Genomic DNA, 14,318 nt, shown 5'->3' on the forward strand with positions numbered 1-14,318 from the left:
TCCTAAATATCACACTGTGCATTAAAGTGTAATGTAAACATGTTGCTGCTTCTCACCATGCAACATCACATATACTATGCAGATATTGGCCCATATCCACAAAAGGGTACTAAGCTGTAGGGCACCTCAGCTCCAATCCATATCAATGGGAGTAAAAGCATGCTAAAGCTTAGCACCCTTTTGTGTATCTGGCTGCACTGTTCAGTAATCTGTCCCTAAATATACTCAAATATGCCAGATATCACAGCTTAGATTTTTGAACCAAGCAGCAAAGCTATAGCACTGGCCCTTGATCTGACTAACTCTGTCATGACACATAATATCACATAGTGTAGCATTACCATTTTTGCATATAGAATGTGTATACAATGAAGCAGAAACGAGGAACTCCTGACAAAGCTGAAAATGCAGCAGTCATAACAAGTACTAGTGAAGTGAAGAGGCATACTGCTGACATCAGACTTGCACAGAAAAGTATTGAAGCATCGCTAGGTTTTTATAAATTCCTTTCCTCTTTGTTCTTTGCACAAAGAAAGTTTGTACTGGAAATGTTATACTGGGACGTGCGAGTACATATTACTGTTGATAACATCTAATGTTCTTGGTGTGTCTCTCTGTTTTTATTGCCAATCATATTTTGTGTGACACAGGCCATGGCCAAAGAATAAAGAGAAAAACTCTCACCTTTAGTTGTTATACCTGTATTTGTAAATTGGACAAAAATACCAATATTTGTGGATCAGTTTATGAGAGTCTCCCGGCTACAGACTGAGAGAAAACCCGTGCGAATAAGAACACCACATTCATCAAAGAAAAGGAATATCATTAAAAGCAATGACATTTTTCCCACTGATAAATCTGGTGCAATCCTACCGTTTTGGAGCCAGGAGACCTCAGTAAATAACCGCTTTGGTATTACATCATTTATCTATATAAGGGCATAAATGTATGTAATATTAAAGCGGTTATTTACTAAAGTCTCCTGGATCCCAAACGGAAGGATTGAACCAGATTTATCAGTGGGAAAAATGTCATTGCTTTTAATGATATTCCTTTTCTTTGATGAATGTTGTGTTGTTATTCGCACGGGTTTTGGAGTTTATAGGTATGTATATAATAGGATATTTTTGTAATGTTTTACATGGTACTGTAATTATTCTGTATTTATAATATGAGTGTTACTGTATCTTGTTATATACAGTATTTGTGAAATTTAATATTATACAGTAATATAATATAAATGTACAGTATTCAGCTACAAGAACCACAGACAAGATTTTCTTTACTGTTCTTGTTGTTTTGCTATCAAAGTAACTTTCAGGACTGGAGATGAAGGTACAGTATATGCATGTTAATATACTATCTAGGATTTTTGTCTTTCCTCAAAGTAATGTTTTTTTCTTTAACTATATGTTGAATATTGTTGCATATTTTGCATTAAATAAAAGTCTAGAATCTGTAGACTAAAAGCCCATATTTCTAGCGAGCTGTTGGTTAAAATACGTGGAACTGCTAGAGAAGAGGACTGAGTGGTAATCTCAAATAAACAAACAGTGGTTAGATATAATGACCTTGCTGTCATAATGTCACAAAAATTGGTTTACCACTGCATCTACTCTGCAAAAACAATGTTGATAAAGTTTTAGGTTGATTTGTTGCTGTTTGCCTCTGGCCAGTGGAAGAGCCATTGACAACACACTCAGTAGAGTCTTCCCTCAGGCTCTAGAAGAAGATACTTCTTTAACGTTGCTGGTAGTGGAAGTTGTGGAATCACTTGGTGGCATTTCTTCCACAGTTCTGCACGGATTTTACATCTGGCCAAGTGCATGAGTGACCTAGGCGAGTTGCAACAAACTTCAAAAAGAGATTCATAGAATTCCCAATGTCTCTGTAAAAAACAAGATTGCACAAATGAGTGTAAAGTAACATTTGTTAGATGGCGCTATAAGTCTCCCATAGATCCCATGCATCATTTTAGTCTGAATGCTGCTTGTCCTTTTTTGTCAAATATATTGAACTTCCTATTTTAATTACATTAGGTTACTTGATTTACAAGACAATACAAATCAGATAAACAGCAGAATTCACCAATGGAATGGAAATTGTAGATCAAGCTAAATATAAGGCATAAGAATAATTCTCGAGAATAGACAAATAGATGGTTGAAGTAAAGTCACAGGGGTCTATTAATCTACTGACTACCAAACAGGGGGGGGGAGAAAGAGCACCAGATTTCATTAGAATTGATGGGGCATTGACAGCCTAGAGATCCTTAGACCAACCCCCAGATGAAGCGTATATGATACAAAACATGTAGAGTTATTGTGGTCATCATGTTGTGACATCAGAAACTGTGATGACAGATGTCTGATGCTCCCACGAGGATGCTGTGAACATAGAAACCTATGTACTTCTATATATACCCTAGTGTGACATCATACAACATAAAGGGGAGTACCTTGGATTCTGCATGAGATTAGAGTGTGTTACTCTAACCTGCTTTTATACTTTTAGTAGTCACACACAAAAGGGATGGGCGGGACTACATACGTAAACACATCACTCAGCATAACCCGGCAGAGGACAAGGAAGAAGAAACAACCAGTGATGTACCAGGCGTCCATGCAGAAGAAGTGGCAAAAGCTATAAAATCCATGAAGAATGAGAAGGCTCCAGTAGAAGATGGAATTAAAACTGAAATCTTGAAAGAAATAGAAAAAATCATTGCAAAACTCTTTACATGTGTAACGTTGCTGACTACAGGACAGAATATGGACCCGCAGGGCAGAGGTAGGGAGTAATACACCAACCTTGGCCTGGGATCAGAGGCCTGGGATGCAGAAGCTTCAGATAACGTAAAAAAAAGTATGGAAAGATATAGGCTGGGTATTACTTGAGGAAACACAATGAATGGGTTTGAAACCAAACAAAAGTCTGTGACATCATCACAAGGGTGAAGAAATTAAAATGGCAGTGGGCTGGACAAATTGCAAGAAGACATTACCATCATTGGACAAAGATGGTACTCAAGTGGATTTCGAGAGATTAAAAAAATCAAGATGATGAGCAAAAGTAAAACGAAGACGCAGGGAGAAACTCCACGGTGCTGAGGAAGGAGGCTGAGAACAATGACGCATCAAGAAGCAAGAAGATCACAGGACGCCAAGGACTAATTGAAGGCTTTAAAGAACTTACATCTAGTGAATGTAATAATTTAGACATTTTTAGCTTTTTCACATTAATAAATAAAACCGTTGCCATGTGGAGATGTTTTGGTGCTTTTTAACTTATCACAGATATGTATATACCCATGGAGACTGTGGTGGCCGATACAATAAATATCGTTAAAAAAAAAGGTTGACATCTTTTTAGAAAGGAAAGGTATACAGGATATACCAAATAAATAAACATGGAAAGGATGTTGATCTAGGGAGAAATCTGATTGTCATTATTTAGCGTTAGGAAGGAATTTAATTTTCTCCATATGAGACAGTATTGGATGATATTTCACTGTGGTTTTTTAGTTGCCTTCCTCTTGATCAAAATACTGTAAATACAAATATAGGATAAACTATCTGTCGTCTGAATTTAGCATAGGTTGGACATATGCCTTTTTTCAACCTCATCTACTATGTAACCCAAAAATATAAAGTAAACAAAACCTGGAAGTGAATCATGGCCCGTGTTCTGTGGAACCACACCCCCAGCTATGTCTGTAACCTAGCAACCAGTGTAACTAAGACCTCACCGGGAATAAGACACCCCACCTGGGGCAAATTATCTCAGATTACACAGGCCGAAACCAAAGGAAAGTGATTAACAACAAAAACATCTATAAAACAAAAAAGCAGTGCAATAAAATACTACACAAGGATCACTAGCATAAATAATTCACAGCTTTTAAAAAAAGTAAGTAATACAGCAATGTTGCAAAGCACTAGTAATGCTGCAGTTAAGTTACAAAGGGCAACATAATATCCAAAATATCACATAATCCATTCCATGTACAGATCCCAGTTATAATGGATAGGACATTAGCTCAGTTATAATCAAAAGACATTCATAGGCACATATCAGCATACTATCTGAAGGGAATACATACTCCATCGTTAACGAATATATTATTATCCATAATGCCCTTCAAACAAGGTATTCACAACACAGCGGAGTATAAAGAACATAAACAAGGCAGAGAATGAAGGCTGCTCAAAGTGCAACCCAAGGGAATGTGCACTCCCAGGGCTGTCCATAAAGTTACTGTAGTGCTGAATTAGCCGCATGTGCAAAACAGATCCAGTAGACAACAGTAAGATGTGGTGAATAAAGAATAGTGTTTGTTTCCCAAGTAAGTGGTGCAAAATACACCGCCTCTTTCAGTGCTCATCCTGAGAATGGAAGAGTCATTAGCATACTGTCATGTAAATCAAGAGAGTGGGCGGGACCAAGATCATTAGCCCTTTCGGAATAGTAAAGGGGTAATCAGGTCCGGTTGAGCCTGATCTGTTACAGTCCCGAGCAGATCTGTTCCACTGCTGATTTAGCCCTTTCTGATCATATCGCACCCAAGCTCCACACATATCATTTAGCATATAGAGATATTATCTGACACAGGAATAAATATCTGTTAGTGCAGAGAGTCATGGGACATGCCATATAGTTCAACAATTGCAATCATCATCAGAATGTAAAAGTAGGTCCATATACTGTACACAAATATTGAGAGGATTCATCAGTTCTATAAGTTCAGTACAAAGTGGTGCTGTGAACATCTCCTCACAGGTTTACGATCACACTATGATTCTGCCAGATACAGGGGCTTATGCAGAGAGGTACTTACAGGAAAGGATTAAATCCGCCACAGGATTGGCAATTAATTTTTTCCTATGCAGGGTACTCCGGTAGCACAGTGTGCATTAAATTGCTAATTAGGCGAGTTTCACTTTGCGAGAAACTCGGCATTTAGTGGCGCGCTGTATTTGCCCACAATACAGCCAACTTTTGTTGGCGGGCAAAATTTCCCCTGAACGCGCCATTTAGTAGCTCCGATTGGCGCGTACATGCGCATCGGAGCTACTGGAATCTTGCGTGTTTCAGCATTGGCGAAATCACGCTTCTCGCCACACGTCTGGCGAATTTGAATTGCCCGCCATGTTCTCGCCAGGACAAGCTTTTCGCCTGCGTATTTTCACCAAAAGATGGCGCTATTTCCATTCTCTATCCTCTCTGCATAAGCCTGACAATATCATTTGTCAATAGAGAATTGAAGTCAAATTATCACTTTCTACTCACTGTTGTGGGCACCACGTTCAGCAATGAGAAAGGATAAACAGTATTCTTGTTACACCTATTCCATATCCAGGCATGGGACGAAACCATAAAAAAACGACTTAACTTGTCTCAGTCAATCATAGGATCCTGGTGGTCTCGACAGTTCATCCAGTATTTATGGTTCATTATAGTACATATTCCAACACACGGTCAGGCATGGGTTAAACAAATAGAGGAATAAAGACAGAATCAGCAGGGTCTGTCACATATAGACGTTGGAATGATATAATGTAGTACAAATAAAGTTTGCCATTATAGGGAATAAATAATTATAAATTCAACTTGTTCCCAATTGCATGATCAAGGATGTGTGCATTCAAGGTGTATTGCTGATATATTTGTATCTCAACAGAGAATCAGGGGAAGTGCAAATAAGGCAAAGTCTTTAGCAAGAAACTTCAAGGAGTTGAACAAAAACACCATATCAACCAGAGCTCAAGGAGTCAAAGTACGAAAAGTTAATTAACAGACCAGACTGACATCTTGCTTATTGCACTCATTGGAGATCCAGTTTGGGGAGAGTCTTCAACTATAAGGCAGGAATTGCACACCTACTCCCATCCAGATGTAGGATCGGGGTGCTAGAAAAAGCAGGTATCAAACCAGAGTTATTAACAGGATACATATGTTCATAGAAGGCACCCAAGCTTTAGGTCTTTCTTTAGCTCTCTCCGGCTATAGTCCCAAGTTTCAAGATAAGCCGTGCTTCCAGTTGTAAAAGCAATCTATCACGGTCTTCCAACCAGGTTGGGCCTCCTGACATGAGCAATTGGCAAATAGCAGAGTTTCCTTATTGTGTCCATGCCTGTGAAAATGTCAGGCCATGGGTTGGAAGTTCAAGGCATCCGTTGTGGTGGAATCCCTTAGTGCCTTCTGAATGGCTGATCGATGAAGGAATCATTTTCTCCTTGAACATATAGCTATTCTTCCCAATTTAGTACAATCCACAGGGGCATCTAATGAAATACTGTATTCGACAAGTTTTGTCTCATAGTTCATAAATTCCTTGATTGGGTGTCAATAAGCAATGCTAGTGATCAGATTTTAGCAATTAATACATCCATGGCAATAAAATACTCCTGGGGGTCTAGCCAGCCATTGTATAGATGTTTTATACTTGTTAACTGGATGAGTGATGAGAAGGAAGTCCCTGAGATTCCTACCACGTCTGTAACAAAACAATGGCTACTCAGTGAAAATCTTTACTAAATTTGTATCATAGCTCAAAACATACCAGTGGCGCAAAATGGTTTGTTCAATGTCATCAGACATTGTAGTAAATTAATTAGAAATACAGAATCTATCACCTCCCTTCTGTTAGTTTAGTGTGGGGGCAAGAAGTACGTCTCTATTTAATTTGCGCACCCTGCCACGAGCATCCTGTACCTCCGCTCTAGGGTAACCACACTCTATAAACCAGTTACTCATATGGCTAAGGACATCCCCAACTTCATTAGAATCCCTACTCATTCTTAACACAACGTAATTGTGAGTATGGCAAACCTCTTTTGAGTGGTGCGGGGTGGTGACTGAATGCCAACAGTAATTTATACTTATCTGTAATTTTATTTAAAAAAATGCAAGTGCTCAACTGGGAATTAGCTTTGTAAATTGTCATGTCAAGGACGTTGATATGGGTCTCACTGTAAGTAAGCATAAATTGAATAGGGGGTTCAATCGAGTTGAGTTCTACTGGATAAAATCCAGTAGCTGTTTAACATTGCCATGCCAAATTAAAAATATGTTGTCAATATAGTGCCTATCTGACGTGATGTACCAAGGTTATTTTTGGGCAGACAATATATGTAAATGTTCATACTGTAGTTATTCAAAAGGGATTTGCATAGGATCGGGCCATATTCGGTCAATGAACTGAAGATAGAATGTGTGTCCAATTGAAAGTAATTCTTATTAAGGAATAAGTCAATAAGAAGTAGTAGATACCTGCTGAGAGGTCCCAAATAGTCAGGTTCATTAATGACATGTTAAAAAATAGCATTTGTACTCAAATCATGTGGGATATTCATGTAGAGAGACTAGACACATATAGTGTCACTAGAATTGTCCCTGGTATAATCTCTGTAAATGTCCGGATGTTAGTAATAAAATCAGTGGAGCCTTCAGTATAATTTCCCATCTTATTCACCAGAGGTTGCAGATAAAATCCATCAGGTGTTAGATTGGCTGCACAGTGAGCCCCTTGCTGAAATGATGGCCCTCCCTGGTGGGGTCAATGACTTATGTTGCTTCAGGAGAGTGTATATAATAGAGTGTTCTTGAGTAAGATAATGATTGGTATCCTTAGATAACCATCCAATACTGAGACCCATATAATTAATAGCGTAAATTTCCCTTTTAAATTGTCAGGTAGGGTAAGTGGGGTAGGGTAAGATCTTATAACATGAGGGGTCAATCGACTGTCCGAGTAGTTTGTCCCTACACACTGTGTAGTCCATCACTACAATGTCCTCACCTTTGTCTGCTGGTCAAATCTGAATTGTGTTATTCCTAATCAGAGATGTGATGGCCATGCATTCATTTATTGTTATATTGAAAAATGGAATGACTTTGAGGGTGTTTGTTGAAACACTTGGCATGTATCAAGGGTCATTAATTAAATCCATAAAAGTACTGTAATAAGGATTATTGCATAAGGATCAAAAGTGCTCTTTGGCTTGAATCTAGCAGGTAATGTGGTGGGACTAGGTGACGGGTTATTGTTGAAAATGTCTTTCAGTTTAAGTTGTCTATGGAGCCAGAATGTTGTGATCCCCCAGTCAAAGGGGTTCTATCTACTGTATTTGTGGTTACAAAAGATAACCTCTCACGGGTGGCCAGTACTTTTATCACCTTTACCTTCCGGGATCAAGGAAAGGTAGTGGAATAAAATGAGGTTTATTCTGGTAAAACCAGCAGACATACAAGGTAACACAAAAACAGGGAAATACACCACAACTGGGGCTCTGGGGGGAGACACTAGCCTCAACTAGGTGAGGAGGCACCTGCTTCAAGAAGGCTTACCCTGTCCGCTCCACGTCCAGGAACACCTGGACTATCTTCGGTATAGCTACTTGGCTTTCCCTGCTAACCAGGTCTTTGTTCGATAGTAGAACTTGGCTGCTTCTCTAGAACTTGTCCTCAGCCTGGCTAGGCTTCCTCAATGCCGAGTGCTTTGCTATTGCGAGCAAAGCACCTTTGAAAAGTCAGCCTCTGCTTCACCGGGCCATGCCTAGGAATACTCTCGGCCAATCAGAGTACGGATCGTAGTGCAACAGCCAGTCACAAGCTGGAGGCTCGGCTTGTTGCACCTTCACAGGAAGAGGCGTACCGAGGGGCTCAGGTAGCTGGCGAATGGGAAATTTAAACTGGCCAATGGATACCGTGTCTACGAGCAATGGCTTCCCCTTATAGCCTCATACCTCCCGCTGGGTAGGCTCCACAGTGTCTGAGAGAACAAAGAGTCTCCCCTGCGCAGAGCCTTGTCTCTGGACCTGGTTCTCCGCTCTTCCCCGCTCAACCAGATGGCCCGACACCTTGCTACTCCCATCCTCCCCTTTGATCCACCATCTCTATGCAGGCATCCCGGGTAATTGAATTACTGGGGATGCCTCAAAAGAGATGAATACACATTTTAAAACACATTTCTCTTCTCCAACTTGGGCTCGGGAATTTGGGTGGTAATTCTTGTCCTAGCAGCCAAGGTTTAAAACCAAGTTCTGTGAGCTTGCTGACTGGGCAACATTTTAATAGGGAATTGCAAATCAGGTGCAATTTGTGGGTAAAATTATGGGACAACTGCTAACTTTGTCCAGAAACATTTCACATACATTCTAACCCTTTTTGCCCCCCAGTATCCACTATTTGGGTCCCGTTCCGAAGCCCCAGTTTTCTACCCATAATACATAAGAGGTCAAAAAACACACATTGTCCCCAGCATATAGGTGCTGATAAGCGGCCGGGAACCACGGTTTTAGGGGTAGCAAGCTGGGCTTCACCTTTATTATGAAGGCTGGCTACCCCCTACCGTCACATAACCCTTTACATAAAATCACCATCTGATCACTTGTCAAAGTATATGATGGCAGATTGTAGATTTCTGCCTTTGTGTTTTTGTCCGGGTCACTCTCCTGTTTAGGGACGGTTTTGTGTTTGCTCCCCTTCCCCTGCATTTTTCTGCATCTGTTAGGGATTTATGTGGGTGCTCCCGGATGCATTTCTTAAAAAGATGCTTTCCTGCTGGCTGTATCATCCTCTGTGCCTGAAAAATCTGTGTTACTGGTGGTGAATGGACTAGAAGTAAACTGTGGGCATCTGTAGCGTCTTTGGGGTTACCTGTTGCTCTTTTTCTCATTAATGCACTGTAGTCAATGGTATTCCCTAAGCTCCTGATAACTCCCTAATTTGTCTTTATAGGAATCAATTGATTTCTGCAGTTTTGCCAGTCAAGCAGTACCAGTATCTGAAGTTAATGTCTGTTTGTCCTCTGGTTCAATTTGATCAATATCTTAGTTGATGTAATGAAGTTCTTTACTTAATTGCACAATAACTAACAGTACTAGATCCAATGAGCACTTATTGAGCACATTGCACGACCGTTTATAGTTCTGCCTATTGTGGGCTGGCATTGAATCCAGAAGCCTTGAGGAATGAGTTTCTCCTGTGATCATGTGAAAGAGTGGCACTGTGCAGGCAAAAAATCCATCTCTTTCTATTTTAAAGAGTATGCATTCCTAAATAAATATTAGTGGCATAAATGGGTGTGTGCAAGTATCAAATATAATAATACTCAAATACATCACCCAGGATTCCTATCCTGGAAAAAACACCACCGGTATGCACCAAACATAGGAAAACAGCACCACGCAGGAAAGTAATATAGAAATAAGTGTATTAGAGTACGCATAATTCAATGTTTTTGCCCCATCAAGGGAACATCATCAGGGCCCATGATAATAGTGAGAAGATCCCGAAATATAAAGTAAACAAAACCTGTAAGTGAATCATGGCCCGTGTTCTGTACGGCCACACACCCAGCTGTGTCTGTAACCTAGCAACCAGTATAAACAAGACCTCACTGGGAATACAACAAACCGGTTGTACATGCAAAGGATTTCAGGTCACACAGGTAGTCAGACCAAAGAAAAATGGATAATAACATTAAAAACCATCTATAAAACAAAAAAGCAGAGCAATAAAATATTACACAAGGATCACTAGTATAGCTGATTCACAGCTTGAAGTAAAATAAAAACAAAAGTAAATATAACAGCCATTTTGCAAAACGTTAGTAATGCTGCAGTTACGTTACAAAGGGCAACATAATATATTATACTGTATGTATAGATATACAAGCCAAATACATAAATACAGGCAGAAAAAAAAGAAAATGACTTCACATGGGAATAAAACATTCCACCAATGTCATTGGTAATATTGGTTAACAGGTGGTAAATCAACCAATAAGATTGGTCGATCTACCACATAGATGCCTAGTAAATGTTAAGTCATGGTGACAGGCCCTATGTAAAAGCTGTGCCCTCACATAACACTTTAGTCAATAGCAAAGAAAGGATGTGTGAGGAATCAGATATTGGTGGAGTTTTTCTTATTATTTGTGCAGTAAGTGGTTTCAATTTTTCATTACCCCTTTGGTGCCACTGGCCCTTACGTGGTAATAACCACTTTATATAGTTTAATTGTTTTTATGTGTAGCCAGGTCACCTGATGGCTACTATTCTGCCATTGGGCTGTCAGTAAACCCTGGTACAATCAGGGTACCAGTAGTTGGTATGGGGTTTTCCCCCTTCCTTTTGGTTCTGCACTTGAGTGACAGCAGGGGGTGGTACATCCTGCAGTAGCTGGGACAACAGGGTGCCCGCCTCCTGGCTGTACTTAAGGGCAGGACTGCCCTAAAGTTAGTAGTTCCTTTCTCTCACTTGAGGAAGGCAGGTCACACAACTGGGAGCCTGAGATTGGGATAAGTACAGTAGGTAGTACACGCACTCAATCACACTGGTCAAAAGGGGGGTACTTAGCTTCCGGTGCGCTGAATCCAGGGAAATCCTGATGTTCCATAGAGAAGGTCAGTAGTAGGTAGAGAATAAGCAGGCACACGGTCTTAATTATGCAGCGAATTTAATGGTGAGGCCCTCACCTTGAGAAAGGCAGTATTGTACTGCCGGAACGTCGTTTCTTTAGGCGTTAAATTAACTGCATAATTAAGATCGTGTGCCTGCTTCTTCTCTACCCAGCCTGAGATTGGGGCCTTCCCTTATGTTCTTCCCTCTGGGGGAGAGTGAGTGTTGACCATACCTCTGCCTCTGCTAGGATGGTGGGGAAGAGCTAGGACGGCTGCGTGTGAGGACCATCATTCAGTGAGAGCTGAGAGTACTGCATCGGGCAGAAGCCTGCCATGCAATTGTGCTGTACCGAGTGAATAAACCATTCCTGTCATGTACCTCCTGCCTGGTGCGTGACCTTACTGGGGGGAGAGGTAATAAGTTCTACCGTGGGAGATCACCTTCAGCTCCTGTAGCCTACGGCAAATGGAGGCCCTGCATTGCTAAAGAGATATGTGGGGAATGAACCCCAGAAGCCTGTTCCTGTGTCCCCACTACCATCGGCGAAAGACTCAGCCCTCCTGTTGCCAACAGGTATATGCACCATACACCGTAGTAATGGACAAATCTCCCACCGGGTGGGGGAAACACTGTAACATATGTTATGGGTTTTTTTTTTATGTACAATGACCTACAGCCCTATTAGCCATATTTGTGACAGAGCCACAAAGCTCTGTTAGCCTATTTAACCTAATGTTTAACTAAATTATCATTAGGTTAATAGTAACACCTATGCACTAAAGCAAATAATGTAACGTTAACCCATGCTACTCCTTAAATAACATATGGTTATTTTTTTACTGGGCATTAGTGCTAATGGTATGCAAAAGAGGCATTCCCCCTAACATTGCATATGCAATTCAGGTTAACGCAGGGATTTAACATGATGTTATTTGGGTCAAAATGAAGGGGGGAACGGAGAGAGAGAGACCAATTTTAGTAGAGTCCCAAGCACTATTGTATGTACAGTATATCATCTAAAACCTCCCTCCAAATAACATGGAGAAACACGTGTGCTCAAAAAGGAGCACACCTTAAATGCCTGGGAGATATACTAATGATATATACACACCACACACCATAAAAGATTTCCATAAGACCTATGCTGACAAGTCAAAAGCCTATTGTACTAGTGTCATTCCCAATAATATCAGAACCCACAATCTCTGCTATTCAGAACAGCAGCTCTAGCATTGAACTATCTGAGATGCTGGATCGCTCCACTGCCACAGCATACTTTAGAGCTCTACTGGTCACACCTCTATACCGTTAGTAAGAATATTGCACAATTGGAACAGCTTCATGATGGAATTGATGAAAATAGATGCTTGAAAAACTAAAGAGTGTCCTTGATGTATCCTGAATCAATGTAAAGTTGTGAGAGAAAGTTTGCGAACCTCTTAGGATTTTCAAATGTCACATATTTCAAACCAAAAATGTAATTAGATCTTTATCTATGTCCTAATAATAGTTACAGATAATCTGATCAAACAAATGGCACAAAAACATAATACATTTTCAACATTTATTTATCCACAAATGATTTAACATTCAATATCCATGTGTGAAAAAAGTATGTGAACCTTTAGGATTACGTACCTGGTGGCACTGCCTTGAGCAGGAATGACTTCAACTAATTGTTTCCTGTAAATGTTGGTCAGCCTCTCACATCGTTATTGCAGAATTTTGGCCCAACTGCTTCAACTCAGTGACATTTGATGACTTCCTTGCATGGACAGCTCGCTTCAGGTCCTGCCACAACATTTTGATGGGGTTTATGTCTGAACTTTGACTAGGCCATTCTAAACCGTGGAATTTCTTCTTCTGTAGCCATTCCTTTGTAGATCTGCTTGTATGTTTAGGATCATTGTCTTGCTGCATGACCCACTTTTGTTTAGCTTCAGACCATGGACAGATGTCCTGAAATTCTCCTCTAGAATCTTGTTACACAATGCATAATTCATGGTTTTGTCAATGATGGCAGGCCGTCCTGGTCCTGAGGCAGCAATGCATCCCCAAACTATCCCACTCCCACCACCATGCTTGACAGTTGGGATGAGGTTCTTCTATTCAAACGCAGTGTTTGTTTTTTGCCAAATATAAAATTTCGCATTGAGGCCAAAACGTTCTACCTTTGACGCGTCTGTCCAGAGAACATTGTTCCAGAAGTCTTGTGGATCATCTGTTTGCTCTTTGGTGAACTTCAGACGAGGAGCAATGTTCTTTTAGCGAGCAGTGGTTTCCTCCTGGCTATCCTTCCATGAAAACCATTCTTGTTCAGTCTTTTTCTAATAGTTGAGTCATGAACACTCACATTAGCCAATGTGAGAGTGGCCTGCAGATCCATGGATATTACTCTGGGGTCCTTTGTGACTTCCTGGAGGATTTGCCAGATTGTTCTTGGAGAGATTTTGGTAGGACGACCACTCCTCGGTAGAGTGACTGTGGTCTTGAAGTTTCTTCATTTGTTGATTATCTGTCTGGCAGTGGATTGGTGGAGCCCCAAATCCTTAGAAATGGTTTTATAACCCTTTCTAGACTGATGAGCATCAATAATTGCTTTTCTGAAGTCCTCAGAGATTTCTTTTGATGTGGTATGACGTGCTTCCACACACCTGTACGGTGAGGACCAAACCCACAAAGTTTCTGATCTTTATACAGTATATTGTAGGGCCTCCCAAACTCACTCCTGAAGATCTACCTAATTATTTAAACACCTGATTCTAATTATCACCTTTAATTTAGCTGATAAAACCAGGGTTTCACTTACTTTTGCATATACCCTGTCTCTTAATTACTCATTGTTTGTCTAATTCATACATCATTTTGTTTCAAAAGACATGGAACTGGTTAATATAAACCTTATTGGAT

General features: G+C 40.4%; 1 protein-coding gene across 1 annotated transcript in view; it reads right to left on the reverse strand.

Annotated features, from left to right (window-relative positions):
- Positions 1–1,057: 1,057 nt before the first annotated feature.
- Positions 1,058–14,318, reverse strand: part of ASB4 (ankyrin repeat and SOCS box containing 4) — a 38,509-nt gene continuing 25,248 nt past the window's right edge. The window contains exon 5 of the mRNA XM_075589134.1: positions 1,058–1,888. Coding sequence (XP_075445249.1) covers positions 1,700–1,888 — 189 coding nt within the window. The 3' untranslated portion in view covers positions 1,058–1,699. The remainder of the gene's footprint in view (positions 1,889–14,318) is intronic.

The sequence above is a fragment of the Ascaphus truei genome, chromosome 2 (genome assembly GCF_040206685.1).
Source record: "Ascaphus truei isolate aAscTru1 chromosome 2, aAscTru1.hap1, whole genome shotgun sequence".
NCBI classification, from domain to species: Eukaryota; Metazoa; Chordata; class Amphibia; order Anura; family Ascaphidae; genus Ascaphus; species Ascaphus truei.